This window comes from Meles meles, chromosome 15 (assembly GCF_922984935.1).
Source record: "Meles meles chromosome 15, mMelMel3.1 paternal haplotype, whole genome shotgun sequence".
NCBI classification, from domain to species: Eukaryota; Metazoa; Chordata; class Mammalia; order Carnivora; family Mustelidae; genus Meles; species Meles meles.
Window position 1 is genome coordinate 44,579,055 of NC_060080.1, and position 18,556 is coordinate 44,597,610.

An 18,556-nucleotide genomic window follows, 5' to 3' on the forward strand; every position below is an offset into this window, starting at 1 on the left:
ACAGGGATGAATCCCACCTGGTCATGGTGGATAATCTTTTTAATGTGCTGCTGGATCCTGTTTGCTAGGATCTTGTTGAGAATCTTAGCAACCATATTCATCAGTGATATTGGTCTGAAATTCTCCTTTTTGGTAGGGTCTTTGCCTGGCTTGGGGATCAGGGTAATGCTGGCTTCATAAAAAGAGTCTGGAAGTTTTCCTTCTGCTTCAATTTTTGAAACAGCTTCAGGAGAATTGGTGTTATTTCTCCTTTGAAAGTTTGGTAGAATTCCCCAGGGAATCTGTCAGGTCCTGGGCTCTTGTTTTTTGGAAGGTTTTTGATCACTGCTTCAATCTCATTACTAGATATTGGTCTATTCAGGTTGTCAATTTCATCCTGGTTCAATTTTGGGAGTTTATAGTTGGCCAGGAATGCATCCATTTCATCTAGGTTGCTTAGCTTATTGGCATATAACTGTTGGTAATAATTTCTGATGATTCTTTCTATTTCCTTGGTGTTAGTTGTGATCTCTCCCTTTTCATTCACAATTTTATTAATTTGGGCTTTCTCTCTTTTCTTTTGGATTAGTGTGGCCAATGGTTTATCGATCTTATTGATTCTTTCAAAAAACCAGCTTCTAGTTTCATTGATACATTCTACTGTATCTCTGGTTTCTACCTCATTGATCTCTGCTCTAATCTTGATTATTTCCCTTCTTATGTGTGGAGTTGGTTTGATTTGTTGTTGATTCTCCAGTTCTTTAAGGTGTAGAGACAGCTGGTATATTCTGGATTTTTCAATTTTTTTGAGGGAGTCTTGGATGGCTATGTATTACCCCCTTAGAACCAGTTTGCCATATCCCATAAGTTTTGGACCAAAGTGTCTTCATTCTCATTGGTTTCCATGAATTGTTTAAGTTCTTCTTTGATCTCCTGGTTGATCCAAGCATTCTTAAGCAAGGTGATCTTTGGCTTCCAGGTGTTTGAGTTCCTTTCAAACTTTTCCTTGTGATTGAGCTCCGGTTTCAAAGCATTGTGATCTGAGAATATGTAGGGAATAATGTCAGTCTTTTGGTATTGGTTGAGTCCTGCTTTGTGACCCACTATGTGGTCTATTCTGGAGAAGGTTCCATGTGCACTTGAGAAGAATGAGTATTCTGTTGTTTTAGGATGGAATGTTCTGTATATGTCTATGAGGTCCATCTGGTCCAATGTTTCATTCAATGCTCTTATTTCTTTATTGATTTTCTGCTTCGATGATCTATTACTGAGAGAGGCGTATTAAGATCTCCTACTATTAATGTATTCATATCAATAGGACTCTTTATCTTGATTAATAGTTTTCTTATGTAATTGGCTGCTCCCATATTGGGGGTGTAGATATTTACAATTGTTAGATCATCTTGTTGGATCATCCCTTTAAGAATGATGTAGTGTCCTTCTGTATCTCTGACTACAGTCTTTAGTTTAAAATCTAATTTATCTGATATGAGAATCACTACCCCTGCCTTCTTTTGAGGCCCATTGGCATGAAAGATGCTTCTCCATCCCTTCACTTTCAGTCTGGGTGTATCCTTAGGTTCAACATGGGTCTCTTGTAGACAACATAGGGATGGGTTGTTTTATCCAGTCTGCAACCCTGTGTCATTTTATGGGTGCATTTAGGCCATTCACATTGAGAGTGATTATTGATAGATACGTTTTTATTGACATCGTGTTACCTTTGAAGTCTTTCTGTCTGTAGATTGTCTCTGTATTTCTGTTCAATGATATTCTTAGGATTTTTTCTCTTTTATAGGACCCCCCTTAATATTTCCTGCAGTGTCGGCTTGGTGGTCTCATACTCTTTTAAGCCTTGCCGGTCTTGGAAACTCTTTATCTCTCCATCCATTTTGAACGTCAGTCTTGCTGGATAAAGTATTCTTGGCAGCATGTTCTTCTAATTTAGTGCCCTGAATATATCTTGCCAGCCCTTTCTGGCTTGCCAGTTTTCTGTGGACAGATCTGACGTTATTCTGATGGGCTTTCCTCTGTACGTAAGGAGCTTCTTTGTCCTAGCTGCTTTCAAGAGAGTCTGTCTAGAATTGTAATTCTTCATTCTAACTATCAAGTGTCTTGAGGACTTTCGCGAATCTAAAATCTTGGGGGGAAAGCGTTCTGCCTCTAGTACATGTTGTTTCCATTCGTGAGATTGGGAAAATTTTCATAGGCAACTCGTTCCACTATATCTTCTAGACTTCTTTCTTTCTCTTTCCCTTCAGGGATTCCAATAATTCTGACATTGGAATGTTTCATGGCATCATTTATTTCCCTGATTCTGTTTTTGTGGCTTCTGAGCTCTTTGTTCCAGGCTTCCTCCTGATCCTTTCTCTCTGTTTGTCCTCCAGATCACTAATTCTATCTTCTGTCTCAGTTACCCTAGCTTTTAGAGAATTTAGATTAGATTGGAACTCATTGAGAGCATTTTGAACATCATCCCTGGTGGCTTTCAGTTCTGCCTTAACATTGTGAACATCATCCCTGGTGGCTTTCAGTTCTGCCCTAATCAATTCCATTTGGTCATTCATGGCTTTCTCCAACCTACCTATTGCCTGGACAATTGTTAGCCTGAATTCCTTTTCCTACATATTGTCTATGTCAATAGCCATTAGCTCTGTTGCAGAAGATCCATCCTCTGTATTTTTCTTCTGTTGGGCTTTCCTCCTCCTAGTCATTTTGGTAAGAGATGACTGAACGGATGCAGCCAGATGTATCGACTGTGGTGCAGTCAAGGTGCACCCTGGAACGCTTCTGTGCAATCAGGATTCCCCAGCCAAATGAGAGAAAAAAGAAAAGAAAAAGAAATAGAGAAAAAGAGAGAGAGTGAGAGAGAGAGAGAGGAGGAAAAAAGGGAAGATAAAAGAGAAGGTTCAGCCCAAATGGGCCCCAAGGTAAGATTTATGAAGTATACAAACAAAAACAGACAAACAAAAAGACTGATAAAAGTATATGACAAGAGAAAAAAAATATATATATATAAGCAAAAAAAGGAAGAACCTAGTCAGAAAGAACCCCAAGTATAAGATTTATATACTATCAGGACAAACACAAATACACAGAAACACTGGTGGAAGGAAAAGATGGGAGAGTGGTTATAAATTCTCAGTGTGGGCGAGGAAGTTTATTTTGATTCTTCCTGGATGTATCTTGATGTCTTTGTTAAGGGACTCAACTTTCCCAAGATAAAGGGGGATTAAAAATTGGTTTGCCTATAGGGGTAGCATTGATTGGGGAAAGGGGATTACCTTGTAGCTTATATGTATATTAGAAAATAAAAATTAAAAAAGAATAAACTAAACTAAATTAAAATTTTTTTAAAAAATTTAAAAAATAGAAAAGCAAAAGAAAAACATGGGTTTATGTATCAAAAAGTTCAGGTTAGAAGGTTATTAAGGAATTTGAGGTGCTGGACATCTGACTGTGATGGTAAATAGGTTAAAAAATTATCTATATGTATAAAAAAACCGAACCAGAATAGTGGTAAAGAGTTAAAAATAAAAGTTGTATTTATGAAGTAGTGGTGGTTGTTTTCTTGTCCTCTTTTTTTTTTTTTTTTTTCCTTCCTTCCTGGTTGGTTTTCTGGGGGAGGGGCCTGCCATGTGGGTTTTCTGTCAATGATGTTCCCTGAGTTAGGTCCTCCTCCCCCCAAGGGGGTGGGCTCTGAGGAAACCGTTTTTTTCCAGGCCTTTGTTCTCTGGAGGTTTTTATGTTTGTTCATCCGTTTTCTCTCACCTTGACAGCTTTTGATGGTTTTTGGAGGTTTAGAGGAGAGCAAACTGCACCCCGACCTCCCTTTCAGAAAGAAGCCTCAAAATGCTCTGCAGAGCTGCTGGCAGAGTAGGTTCAGAGTCACGGTCCCTGGGGATGCAGGATCTCCTCCTTGTACCCAAAACCACGGCAGCGGCAGCTGTTTGGGCAGCTCTATACCACCAGAGAGTTTCCAAGCAGTGATCACACACTTAGATTTTCCCGCTGGCCCGGCTGGTTTTCCGGGTGCCAAAGCTCCTGGCTAGCGCCTGTGAGTACCTCTCCCAGGGGAGGGTGTGGGGCGCACGCCCCTCAGGCTCTGATCCCTCTGCAGGGTTCTAAGAGCGCCAGGCTAATGACTGCCTGCACCTCTCTCAGGGAGGGTATGGGGCACGCGTGTTTCAGGAAAGCTGTCTGGCGAGGCTCCCAGCCCCTCACGGGAGCCGGACCCCATGCGTTCTGGGGCGCACTGGCGGCTCAGGGACCAAGACCTGGTTTCTCCACCATACTCTCTCTGGCTCAGCGCCAGGGGAGGCTGTTCTGGGTCCAGGGACTTAAGCCCCTGTCCCTAACCGCCCCGATTCCCACCAATTCCCCCGTGATCCTTTGCTCTTTTTTTTTTGAGCGCTTTCAACCAGACTCCAAGCTAATGCTGGTCCCCAGATGCAGGGCACTCTCGTATTGGGGTATTACTTTCCAATCAGTCGCCTCTGGTGGCTCTCTCCCCCTTTTGTTTATCTTCCAATATCAGTTTGATGTTCCCACTCCACTTTACCTGCCCACTGGCATCTTCTGCTCCTGTAGAGATCCAGACATGTATAATTCTGATCTCAGGCTGATTTCATGGGTGATCAGAGTTCTTTAGTAGGTAATCAGCTCACTTTAGGGTACAGGTTGAAACAGCACCTCCTCCTACTTCCCCGTCATCTTGACTCCCCTCTAAAGTGATTATTGATAGGTATGTATTTATTACCATTTGGTTACTTGTTTTATATTTGGTTTTGTAGTTTTCCGATCCTTTTTGCTTCTCTTGCTTTCTTCCTTTGTGATTTAATGGCTTTCTTTAGTGTTATGCTTATATTCCTTTGTCTTTATATTTTTGTGTATGAATTATAGCTTTTTAAAAAAATTTGTGATATCATTAGGTTCATATATAACATCTTATGTATATAATAGTCCATTTAAATTGATAACTACTTAAGTTTGAAGTCATTCTATAAGCACTAAATTTTTATCCCCCCACATGCACATTTTTTTGAAGTTCTATTTCTTGTTTATTGGCCATTGTATCACATCTTTGAATAAATGTTTATTCATGTTTTTTGCCCATTCTTTAATCAGGTTGATTGATTTTTAGTGTTGAATTGAAAGATTTTTATATAGTCTAATCATTTCTTTAATTTAAATTCAATTAGCCAACATATAGTACATCATTAGTTTTCGATGTCGTTTTCAGTGATTCATCAGTTAAATATAACATCCAGTGCTCATCAGATTATTAACCACTTATTAGATAACATAATTTGCAAATATTTTCTCCCATTATGTGGGTTGCCCTTTTAGTTTGTGTCTTTCAATGCATATAGTTTTGGGGAGGGTTTTTTTTTTTTTTTGAAGTTTGATGTCCAATTTATGTTTTCTTTTGTTTCCTGTGTTCTTGGTGTCAGATTTGCAAACTCATTGCAAAAGCTAATGTCATTAAGATTTTCCCTTGTGTTTTCTTGCAAGATTTTATAGTTTAGGTTTTATGTTAAGATCATCAATCCATTTTGATTTAGTTTTTGTATAAGGTATATGATAAAGCCCCCACTTCATTCTTTTCATAGGAATATCCTTTTTTTTTTTTCCAGCACCATTTGTTGGAAAAAAACTATCTTTCCCCCACTTAATAGTCTTGGCACTCTTGTCAGAAATCATTTGACCATATGTGTGAGGGTTTATATCTGAGCTCTCTATTCCTTTGGTTCATGTGTCTGTCTGTATGCCAGTATGACACTATTTTTATTGCTATAGCTTTGTAATAACTTTCACAATCAGCGAATGTGAAGCCCCTGACTTTGTTCTTTTCAAGAATATTTTGGCTACTTAAGAGTTCTTTGATATTCTATATAAATTTTAGGGAGGGTTTTTCTCTTTCTGCAAAAAGAAGCCATTGGGATTTTGATAGGAATTGCATTGTGTCTGTAGACCACCTTGGGTAGTCTCAACACCTTAACAACATTAAGTCCTCTAAGGCCGTGAACACTGGGTGTCTTTCCACTTATTTATGTATTCTTCAATTACTTTCAGTGATGTGTAGTTTTCTCTGTACAAGTCTTTTGTCTCCTTAGTTAAATTTATTAATGAATATTTTATTCTTTTCGATCTTATTGTAAACGGAATTTTTTTTAATTTCCTTTTTTGAATTGTTCTTTGCTAGTATCTATAAAAGCAACTAAATTTTGTGTGTTGATTTTGTAGTATGCAACTCTGCTGTATTTGTTTAATAGTTGCAAAAGATATGTAGTATTTAGGGTTTTCTACATGTAAGAACATGTCACCTGCAAACAGGTAATTTTCCTTCGTTTCTAATTTGGATGCTTTTTATTTTTCTTGCCTAATTTCTCTGGCTAAGACCTCAAATAATATGTTTAAAAGAATGGATTAAAATGGACATCCTTGTCATTTTTTTCCTGATCTTAGAGAAGCAGCTTTCAGTCTTTCATCGTTGGTAAGATGTTAGCTATGGGTTTTTTACACCAGCTGTTTAATATTTTGGGTAATTTCCTTCTATTCCTAGATCTTTTATTGTTTTTACAATGATAAATTATTGAATTTTGTCAACTGTTTTTCATCATCTAAGATAATTGATTTTTCCCCCTTCATTCTGTTAATTTACATAGTCATTATCTTTGTATGTTAAAACATCCTTGCACACCTAGAATAAATTCCACTTGGTTATGTTATGTAACCCTTTGAATGTGCTGTTGAATTCCTTTTCCTTGTTTGATGATTTTGGCATCAACATTCATCAGGGATATTGGTCTGTAGTTTTCTTGTAGTATCTTTGTGTGGCTTTGGTATCAGAACAATTCTGGCTTCATAGAAGGAGTATAGAAGTGTTCCCTCCTTTTAAATTTTTGGTAAGAGTTTGAAGAGGATTGGTTTTACATCTTAGAATCTTAGAATTCACCAGTGAAGCCATCTGACCCTGAACTTTACTTTGTTGGGAAAGTTTTGATTATTGATTCAATCTCCTTACTAGTTATGGATCTGTTCATATTTTCCTTTTCTTCATGATTCAGTATTTTTAGGTTGTGTATTTCTATGATCTCGGCCATTTCATTTAGGTTATACATTTTGTTGTTGAAGAGCTAGTCATAGTACTTCCTTACAATTCTTTTTATTTCTGTAAAATCAATAGAGATAACCCTTTTCATTTATGATTCAATTTTTTATTTTTTTGTCAACCTAGCTAAAAGTTTGTCAATTTGTGGTTTGTTTTTTTGTTTTGTTTTAAAGGACTCTTGGTTTTCATTTTTCTCCTTGTATCTGACCTAATCTTTATTATTTTCTTTCTTCTATTAGCTTTGAATTTAGCTTCCCCCCGCCCACCCCAGTTCCTTGAGATGTTAATTTAGGTTGTTGATGTAAGACTTTATTTTATTGAAATTATTTACAACTATAAATTTATACTTTAGCACTGTCTTTACTTCGTGCCATAAGTTTTGGCATGTTTAATTTTTTTATCTCAAGATACTTCTGAATTTCCCTTGTGATATTTTTTCTTTGACAAATTAGTTGTTTGTGTTTAATTTCCACGTATTTGAGGATTTTTTTTTGTATTCTTTCTCGTAGTTTCATTCCATTGTGATCAGAAAACCTACTTTGTATAATTTCAGGCTTCTAAAATTGATTAAAACTTTTTTGCCAAACATATGGTCTATCCTGGAGAATGTTTCATGTGTACTTCAGAATAATGTGTATTCTCTGGTTGGGTGGGATGTTCTGCAAATGTCTGTTAGGTCCAAGTGGTCTATAGTGTTCTTCAGGTTTTCTATTTCCTTATAGATCATCTGCCTGTCTGTCCTATGCATTCTTAAATGAGGTTGCTTATTATTCTGAAGCTTTTCTTCAATCCAGTCAATGCTTGTCTTATATATTTAGGAGTTTTGATGTTTGGTGCATAGATGTTTGTAACTATATCTCTCTGGTGCGTTGACATTTAAATTATCATGTAGTGCCCTTTGTATCTAATAACAGCTTTGAATTAATGCATATTTTGTTTGATATTAGAATAGCCATCCTGCTGTCTTTGGGTTGTTCTTAATATGGATTTTTTCCCCATCTTCTTACTTTCAACCTATCTGTTTGCTTATATCTAAAGTGAGTCACTCATAGACAATATATGATGGTAATTTGGAAAAACAAAACAAAACACCAGGGCCCTTTCCTGCCTTTATTGACTGGCTCTGTAAAGGAAATCAACATGGTATGAAGTCTTTCTAAGCATACCTGTTCCCTGGGATTGTGTGTGTTCATTCCCCACACCCCATCCCAAGCCTCCCCTCTACATGGCAGCCTTCAAGATCTTAGATGTTCTATTGTATTCCTCTGTGCATACTCTCTCACCTCCAGGAGCCCACAGGTCTGGAGCCTCCCTGCAGCTCTTACATGCAGTAATGACTGCCACTGCTTTCAGTGGTCTTCAACCTGATATCCAAACTATGCCACCATTTCCACCTGAGGTGCAAGTGAGGTAAAACAGAAATTAGTTCCTCAGGAAGACCCAGATGGACCAGAACACTTCAAACAAGTTCCAATTCTTCCCTTCCATTGTATGGGAAGAACCAAGAACTGGAGAGTTCCCCCAATCATGGTGTGCCAGGAAGAGGCAGGACATGAGTGAACAGTAACACCCCAAAATTTCTTTCCATACTGATTGTGACTTCATCTTGTTTAGACATTAGCTTGGTTGCTGCAAATCCTTAACTGGTTTCTAGGGTTCCCACAAAGATACTGCAGTCTGCGTATTGTTACTTACTTTGTATTTTCATGGGGGAACAAGGGCCTGGAGTATCCTAGTCCACCATGTTGCCAATAGCACTCCTCAGCACTATTTTTCTAAATAGCACTATTAACAGCCTCCTGTAGTTAATTTACTTCCTCTCATTACCTTTAAAAATCTTCAAGTGAAGACTAAGTACCAACCCCTTTGACTTGGCTAATATTTAATGACACAGCAATAAAAATCAAATGACTAAAATCTATTACCAGCAAATTTAGGGACTATAATTTATCAAGTCACAATATTTCTGAGTGCTTATTTTGCTGGATGATTCAGGTATATACAGTATTTTATAGATCTTTATACCTAAAGTGTCTGGAAGGTGCCATATTACTGATCAAAAATTGATGACCATAATGATGACACCTATATATGCTATTTCTCCATGAGCTAAAGCCATAACCCAATTATTTATAAAAGTTGACTTCTAAAAATAAGTTGACTTCATATTCTTGAATATTTAATGAAAAGAAACTACAGATCTGTAGATAATCTATGATTCCCTGGATAGTTTGGGTCCTTAGAGAATATAAAGATTTTGTCTTTTGAACCATCAATCTTAGCAGAGACACAAAAGGAAACTGAGATTCATTTCATTTCCTCCCATTAGGAACATACATTTTCATGCATCCCCAAATGCTATTTTTTTTTATTTATTTTCAGCGTAACAGTGTTCATTGTTTTTGCACCACACCCAGTGCTCCATGAAGTACATGCCCTCCCTATTACCCACTACCTGGTTTCTCAACCTCCCACCCGACCCCCCCCCCCCGCCCCTTAAAAACCCTCTGGTGGTTTTCCAGAGTCCATAGTCTCTCATGGTTCATCTCCCCTTCCAGTTTCCCTCCAAATGCTACTTCTGTAGGAAATAACCCAAGTAACTCCATTTACTTGGGATCAATTACCAACTGCATTTTCTCAAATATACTATACATTCAGCTTTTTATCTAACCCATGTTTATCCTTTGTAGATAATTCTCAGTTTTCTCTTTAATTTTCCTGCATAAATTATATACCTTAATCATTCTTTTACCTCAAATCTAGTTATTCAAGAAGTAACTGCTGTTCCTTCTTATAGTTCTATCACATTTTTCCCATCTAACTAACCTCAGTCCTTTTAGCTTTTATATTCCCACGTATTATCAGGTATATCTTATGAAGGCACTGTTTTGTCTGTATCACCATCCCATTTAAAACTCCATACTAGGGCGCCTGGGTGGCTCAGTGGGTTAGGCCGCTGCCTTCGGCTCAGGTCATGATCTCAGGGTCCTGGGATCGAGTCCCGCATCGGGCTCCCTGCTCGGCGGAGAGCCTGCTTCCCTTCCTCTCTCTCTGCCTGCCTCTCTTGTGATTTCTCTCTGCCAAATAAATAAAATCTTAAAAAAAAAATGGACTTCTGGCTTTAAAACTCCATACTACCTGGGGCGCCTGGGTGGCTCAGTGGATTAAAGCCTCTGCCTTCGGCTCGGGTCATGATCCCAGGGTCCTGGGATCAAGCCCCACATCGGGCTCTCTGCTCCGCGGGGAGCCTGCTTCCTCCTCTCTCTCTGCCTGCCTGGTTGTGATTTCTCTCTGTCAAATAAAATATTAAAAAAAAACAAACAACCTCCATACTACCTATTGGATAATGGTCACTCTCCTTCATGACCCTCTACAGTTCAGCCTCACACCACATCTCCACATTGATTTCCCACTAGTCCCCATCATGATACTCATGTTCCCTGCAACTACACTTGCCAGATCTTGAAGTATGCTATTCTTTTTCTTTGAATGCCCACCCCAGTCATCCCCTTACCAAATTTATTAATTTATATCTTTCACTCATTTAGGATATATTTACTGTTTATTTACTCATTTCCAAATCCAACCTCTTCTATTAATCCTCCCCCAAATAATTCAGTCCTCACTGTGTTCTGACTTCTTTAGCCTTATAGAGTAGTTATCACTTTATCACATTCATTTGGCACATTGAGCTTTTCCAGCATATTTACTTATCTCTTTTCTGTCTATATCATTTCAACTAGACTTACGTTTTTTAAGGACAGGAAACAAAGAATAGGCCTTTTCATTGTTGTAGTGCTCTCAGCAGAGTGTCTATATTTAATTTCTTTTTGAGTAGTTATTTTCTTTGATCACAAGAACAATAGTGGATAGTGATAAAAAACAAGGATTGATTTCCAGAAAACACACACATAAATGTTGTTCATAAGCATGTGCTAAAACATTTAAGATTTATAGAGCAAAGTCAAAGGCATTCTCTATATGCTCCTCTGATCCCTGCTAAATATGTTTTATGATTTCTCAAGGCGTTTAAGTTCCTTGGCTGGTCTGAAGATTAATTCCTGCAGCCCATTAAATCACAGAATAACAAACCCAGAGAATTATGCCATACTCAAGTGTTAATAAGGAAGGTTGACAATAAGTTCACTGGGTGGTATGTTCAGCTTAGGACCTGGCTCCAAGAAGTCATCCCATAAATATCTGAAAGAATGAAGGTCAGTGAATGCCTCTCTCAATGTGTGTGCAAATTAAGGGGGCAGTCTAGTTGAAATAGTTGTGTAGTAGTATTGAAAATTCATCTACAACATTCATGGGGAGTCTTCTCCTTCTTAGATCATTCTGAGTCCGGATGAGGAATAAAACCATATCTAAATATAATGTTAACTAAGCTGCTCTCTTTCTCCAACTCCTAGATCTCTTCTCTTTGGGACCTTTCACCTAAACTAACATAGCCTTGGGGTCTATGACTCCCAATACATTATCATAGTGCTAAGAAACACACCTTATTTTACCAGAAGTCTTCTGGAGACATACTGTAACATGCTAATCTGTAGGGACAAATCAAATGATAGGAGTTTTGAGCACTCAGATGAACATTTGGGGAATTTTTCTCCTCAAGCCATAGCTGAAAGACTATATAGCCCACTCCTCCTAAGTAATGGGAGAGGTGCCTTCTTTTCAGAGTTTGGAGAGAAAATATTTTGAAATTAATGAGCCTCCTTAGAATTTTTTTTTTATTCAGTTTGAGAAGACATTATCTTTCTTAAGTGTAGCCCAGGGTTGAACATGGCCCAGATAATTCTAACACATGACTTCATCATTTTAGATTGTTTGAAAGTGAATAAAAATAAATGGAAAAACATGAAATAAATCAAAAGCAATTTCTGGACTCCAAAGATGACCTGGCGATACCACCAATTTTATCCCCAATCTCTCAAAACAAAAAGCATTTTTAACCAATTTTCAAGAAGATGCTCAAAACTTTTATTAAGTATGTATTTTTTTTAAAAAAGAAGCATTTGTCAGATTTCCAGACTATATGTGTTTATTTTGAGTTAGTGGATACAATGGCATATTAGATACCAGCACTCCGAGCTACACCTATGTATTTGCCTCTAAACCTTCACACGTCATCAGTTTCCATTCTTCTAACATTCCACCATCGGGTCTCCTATTTCTAGCAAAATCATAGTTCGAATGTTTTTAAAGTAAAATATGGATCACCATATATTGTGCTTCCAGTGCCCCCAGAAGGATAATTGTCTCAAATAAGTGTTTATTTTCAGTAAAAGGGGAAAATTGAAAATATGAGCACTAGTAATGGCACTACTACGAGAGAAAGAATAGAATACAGATTAAAAGAAACATTTTGACTGGATGAGTTAGTTTTCTCCTTAGTAAAAAATCCACTTAATATCATGGAGATGACTTCAAAGTTAAATTGTTCAATTTGTGGGCCACACACTTCAGCGTATTGGCTAGTACATTTTTGCACTGAAACAGAAGCAATACAAGCTTTATGTTCTACCATTACACTTCCAGATTTTTCACTTATTAAGATACCTGCCAACCTAATGATTCTTGCATGCATTAGAGTTTGCTTTTGTAAAATTAAGTTTATTTTCCCCATCCCTCCCACTCCCATAAACATTGCAATGTGAACTCTTTGCCCAATTTTATGAGACTGTTGCAAAGGACAGTACTGTACCACCTCAGGACAGGAATTCCCTATCCCCTCCCCGCTACTGATGAATCAGTAGTATTGATCACATCTCATCTCACATGCAAACAGACACTGCTCCCTTAATTCCCCATGCCAGAGGCATACGAGTCGGCAGGTATGCATACAAAAATGGAATTAAAAAGAAAAGGAAAAGGAAAGGAAAAAAAAAGCTTTCTTATTAAAGCCTATCGTTAGAATGAATCCATTGCTTTGAATTCACTTAAAGCCTGTACAGGCGAAATGTGTTTCTTCTGGGAACCTCGTCTAACTCGTGTCTGGAATTCTTCAGGCTTTTCTCTCTTCACAAGGGGCTTCTTCTCTGGGGCCTTCATCTTCCAAGACACAACTGGTGAGTTGACAGCTGCTGTTCCATAGACCTTCTGGTATTTGGTTGAGGCCACATAGGATGCTTTCACCGTGAGGACAACAGCATTCATCAGGTTTTTAGCTGCCTGGATGAGTGATGTGGCACTGTCCAGCTAGAGCAGGAGGAGGAGAGAGATACACCTGGGTTAGTCACGGCACAGCATTCACAAGATGGTCATGTAACTTCACAGTTCAGTGTTGTGCAAAAAAAGAGCAAAATTATTACATGATAATATGAACGAGTTACATAGCAGTCACTCTCTTCTATCCTTAATCCCAAGGTAAAAATAAAAAAAAAAAGAAGATATGCTAAGGCATAGCTTTCTAAAACTCAAATACCTTTAAAGACCAAGCTCTTTTTAGCATGTAAGGGTTCCAATGTAACACAACTTTTCCAAAGTGGAACATCTCATGTTGTTACATTAGGCTGTTTGGTAAGGCTGAGAATAACTCAGTGCTTAAAAGCCATTTGGCAGGCACTGTACAATAAAAAAGTACAGAGTTATATCTCAATTTTATAGCTCTACTCCTGGAAATAGACAGTTTCTCCATCCTGAGCTCAGGTATGATAGGAATGCAGGCAGCTAAGCAGAGAAACACACCTATGGTGCACGGCCTTTTACTGAGGTGTTCATGGGACTTGATTATCTATTTAACTATTCTCGGGTCTTAAATATACCTCTTACAAAAATAAGAATTATGTCAGGCTCTCATAGGTCAGAGAGCATTCAGTGAGACCCCCATATCCACACGTTAATGAACTACTGATTTCTTACTATGTGGCAAACACTATTTTAAGAACTTTGTATTTCTCCATTTAACTCACAAGCACCTCAGGAGGTAGTTATTATTGTCACTGCATTTTATGATGAGAAAACTGGAGCTTTATACAGATTAAGGGATGAAATCCTTAAAGACTGTATCATACTGCCCCACTGTTTGGTAGGATATCTAAAATGCTGTTAACAAGTGACCATTTACAGTAGGTTTAGAAGCTCATCCTTAGACTCTAAAGCCAGGGGCGTTTTTAGGGGGTTTTCTTGGTTTTGTTTTTTGTTTGTTTGTTTGTTTGTTTGCCTTTAACCCAGTTTGACAGTGTGGTGTACACTATCTATGAAACCATTCAATATCTACTTCAACCTGCTTCACTTCCTGGACTACAGATGCTTGGAAAGTTCAAAACTGCATTTCCCAGACTCCCTTTCAGCCCGGATTCCACAAGTGACCCTAGTGAAAGGAAAGAATTAACAGCTGACTGCAAATATTACTCTAGCTTTTTGCGTGCTTGAGCATAGTCTGATTATTCATCAAACTTCTTATAATACCAGCTAAGGAACTAAATACATTGCAGTTCAATGAGGAATCCAAGAATGTTTCTCATTGTTGAGACTGATGGACTCTAGCTGCATTCATGAATGGGAATTAGATATACACCTTCTGGGTGAAAGGTGATTAGCAAAGTTTTTAAACTAAGGTACCCCAAACACTGTGGCTGCCCTATGTGATGTGGCTTGCCCGCACTTGAACTTCTTGTCATTTTTTGTGATCAAAGGGTATCTCAAGCAGTGATGGGGCACATCAGAAATTACATCTAAGGTCTCTGTGATGATGTTCAGGCTGTTCTCTGTTACACATACTCCATTAGAGCTAAATAAATGTGATGCTAAATTTAAAAAATTATGACAAATAAGCTCTGTTCTCCCACCTCCAGAAAAGCTCATAAAGTCAGATCACTGGGGAAAACAATAGACGATGCTTTCTATGTATGAATTCCTTGCAATACCATAACATTGAGGCCTCACTGTTTAAAAAATAGATTGAAGGACAGTATTACATTGACTCCATAATAACATAGAAGCAAACAGATTTGTGGATTAGAGCCATGATTCAGCAAATAGATAATTAACTGTTTTGTGAATTAAATCAACCAGATGTATAGAGTAACTACTTTACCCCATTTATTACACTGTACAAGGTGCACATATACCAAAATAACTGCTTAACCCATAATGTTTAATTTGTAGAGCATAAATTTTGAAATCTAGCTACAGAAAAGCAAATTTTAGATTATTCATGTTAATAGAAGAAAAGCCAAGCATGGATTAGTATAGTGATTCTCATAGTCTGTGAACTCGCAGTATCAGTATCACCTGGGAACCTGTTCGAAATGCAATTTCTTAAGGCTACTCTCAAACTTTCTGAATCAAAAATTTGTAATCCAGGGGATGCTGATGCATGCTAGAAATTGAGAACCACTGGATTAATGAAACCCAAGGACTATCTCAAGGTTTATTTCATTTAATGATTTCAGAACTTTGATCATACATGAGTTTGGCAGCATCAGGGCCAGTTATCTGGCTAAATTTCACTTTTACATCTTTTCTATTATACCCCCAGGTATAATAATTAAAGAGATAGAAAATGTTGGGACAATGGGGTCAGTCATGTTTTCTTTAGAAGCTAGATATCATAGCCATTGGTCAATCGACAGTTCCCTGTAAGTCTGTCAGGTTTCAAAAATGAGAAATATTCATTCATAAAGTGAGTTAATTCCATTGTGTATCATAAGTAAAGATGGGAGAATGGTATCAGGGATAGTTCTGTGGATTTGCTTCTGGGAAATAGAATTAGTAGAAGTAGAATAAGACAAGATGCATTTATTGCATTATTAAATGATTCTCTGAAAGCAAATCTTGGGAGAATTAAGTGGATCCAAGGAGAAGAATTACAAGTAATTTGGAAACTTTTACCACAGATTCCATTTTCAGATAGATGGTGTCTAATTCTGCAGCAAAAATATGATAGCCTGTCTCTTCTTCAGAACCCCTTTGCTCTCCCAGCCTGATGCAGGAATCCTGTGAATAAACCTAATACATTGGTTGAAAGTGAGACAGCTCTGAAATATAAAGCCAATGATTTTATTCAAAGTACTGGTAAGGCAGATATGAATTTGTGGCAAGGTGTAAAGCTAGCAGGTAAGGAACCTGGCCAACTAAATCTGAACCAGTATACTGCTAGATAATATGCCCAATCTAAAATTAAAAGGAATTTGACTTTTTCTGAAAACTTGAATTCCCAAAGAATAACTTTTGCCATTCCTCTAGATCCATTTTAATGATTTAGATCATTGCTGCCACAATCAGAATTTCTTTTATTTAAAAATGGATCTCCTTTATGCTTGTCTGAAATAGCACAGAGGCCCGGCATGTTCAGTTAAAGATTCACTCCTAAAGAAAATACATTGTGTTGCCTGGGTGGTTCAGTTGGTTAAGCGTCTACCTTCGGGTCAGGTCAAAATCCCAGGGTGCTGGGATCAATACTGACATTGGCTCCCTGCTCAGTGTGAAGCCTGCTTCTCCTGCTCACCCTGTTTGTGCTCTGTCAAATAAATAAAAATCTAAAAAAAAAATACACCGAAAAGACTAAGGTACATGGCAAGAAGATCTTTTCATACAAGGTTTAGGAAAACCTATTTATGGCAATTTCAGACAAGATATGTAAATGTATATGTACAAATGAAGTCCTAATAACCAATAATAATTGAGTACTTAGGAGGTGCTTAGGCATTGCCTTTGTCCTTTTAATTAAATTGCATAGTTTAGGCTCCAAAAATCCTTGAACTTAGAAAGGTAACAGAACTTGCGTCTGAAGTAATGGGCAAAAGTAGGGATCAGGACTTGTACTGTTTTTCTCCAAAGACTACCATCTGAATCACTCGTGAATCTCTGGGGTCTTGTTTTTCAGAATGAACCAATCTCAATGTTAACTCTGTTTGGGTAGATGCCTGTCCTTAAACTTGGTACTATTGTATACGTATCACGACTGAGTTTGATGAGAGCCATCATCTCACCTCTGACTCTTTGTGTTGTCTTTAGAGCCTGAATTCTTTGTAACTAGATGTCCTGGCCTCATTTGTGTTCCCGACCAGTGCACAAGCCTTCTTAGTCCTTTTTAGCTTGGATTCACCCTTCTGGCAGCAGTGACTAGAATCTGATCCCTGCAGATTTCTCTTGTACTTGTTCAGCTTCTCTGAAGCACATTCACTACACAGCTATAATGACTGGTTGTGCCCATAGGTGGGGCTCAGCTACTTTAGTGCTCTAAGCTTTTATCAGGGCTGGTGTTCTTAGCTTTCTAACAGCCATAATTGGACTGTATTTCTGCCCTTCCTCCAGCTAGCCTGTATATGTACTGATTAAACTGGGAGTAGAAAGAAACTTGTATCTTTTCCTGCTTAAGAGCCTTTTAATTCCTTCTGGACATTCTATTCAGTCCCTGTATCTAAGTGCCCCAATTTTTAGTTAATTAAAAAAAAAAAGGAGCCTACATTTAGCAAATGCTACCATGTGTCACTCTCTGCATTAACTCCCCAGTTTCCTTTCTTTCATTCAATCTTACAACCATGCCTGAGACAGGTAATGCTATTCTGTCCACTTGGGACAAAGAAGGGCTATGCAGCTTGTTAAATATTACATCGCAGGTATATGATGAAGCCAAGTCTTAAACCGAGGCAGCCTAACTCCAGTGTCCACGGACTAACCCTTACTTGATGCCACTTCCCAGAGCCATGCACGGCAGATGAAGCCACAGCCCATTATCTATCAAGTTATGCTAGACTAATTATTTCTCCCTATTTCATTTCATAGGTGTCTGCTGTCCCTAACCACAGAAATCAGGCTTCTCCTAATTCTGTCACTATTTTTTTTAAATATCAAAGTACTATTTTAAAAAGGTAGCAGATGTTTCCTCACATCTTGTTCTGTTACAATCCATGAAAAGCAAATAAGGGTGGGAGAGCTGTTTCACAGTAATTTCTAGAGGGTTTTTCTGGCTCTTTTACTGCCTCTGTACTAGTCTTTTCTTCTTAACCTCACTCAAATCCTGACAGATTTCTCTTTCCCTACACCATCCTCATTTTGTGTTTTGAATGGAGAGAAATATTAGAGTTGACACTGCTGAATTGTGGTTCTTCCATTAATTGGTAATTGTGCTAATTCCTTATGTCAAAGATGAAGATTGTCATCAAAAGTGCCTAAAATGACTCTTAAAATTTACAGGATCATCTGAATTCTGAAACCCTGTGTCATAAGTTTTACACTATTTCACAAACATGGGGATTGCCTTGCAAGAGGTGTTCAGTTTCAATAGAAACAGACTTTGACACAAATATAAGTGCACGATTCAATCAAATTCTCAAAATCTCACACCCATATTTCTGGAAATGCTCAATTCTCATAGACTCTTTTGGTCTTCTACCTACAGTGATTGATCCAGGTATTTCTTCAGATACTTATTACTTTGTGCCAACCACCATGTTTGTGTTGGGTACACATACACAGACACAAACTATAAGGTCTTACACACTGGTAATTTGT

At 37.8% G+C, this 18,556-nt stretch overlaps 1 protein-coding gene across 5 annotated transcripts in view; it reads right to left on the minus strand.

The window, feature by feature from the left end:
* Positions 1 to 10,839: 10,839 nt before the first annotated feature.
* Positions 10,840 to 18,556, minus strand: part of CTNNA2 (catenin alpha 2) — a 1,143,090-nt gene continuing 1,135,373 nt past the window's right edge. The window contains exons 18-19 of one of the 5 annotated variants that reach the window (XM_045979219.1): positions 15,932 to 16,048; positions 10,841 to 13,294 (exon numbers count right to left, since the gene is read on the minus strand). In XM_045979219.1, the coding sequence (XP_045835175.1) occupies positions 13,007 to 13,294; positions 15,932 to 16,048 (405 nt within the window). In that variant the 3' untranslated portion in view covers positions 10,841 to 13,006. Of the gene's footprint in view, positions 13,295 to 15,931; positions 16,049 to 18,556 lie in introns of all 5 variants that reach the window. The other 4 variants (XM_045979218.1, XM_045979220.1, XM_045979222.1 and 1 more) reach the window with 4 other exon arrangements.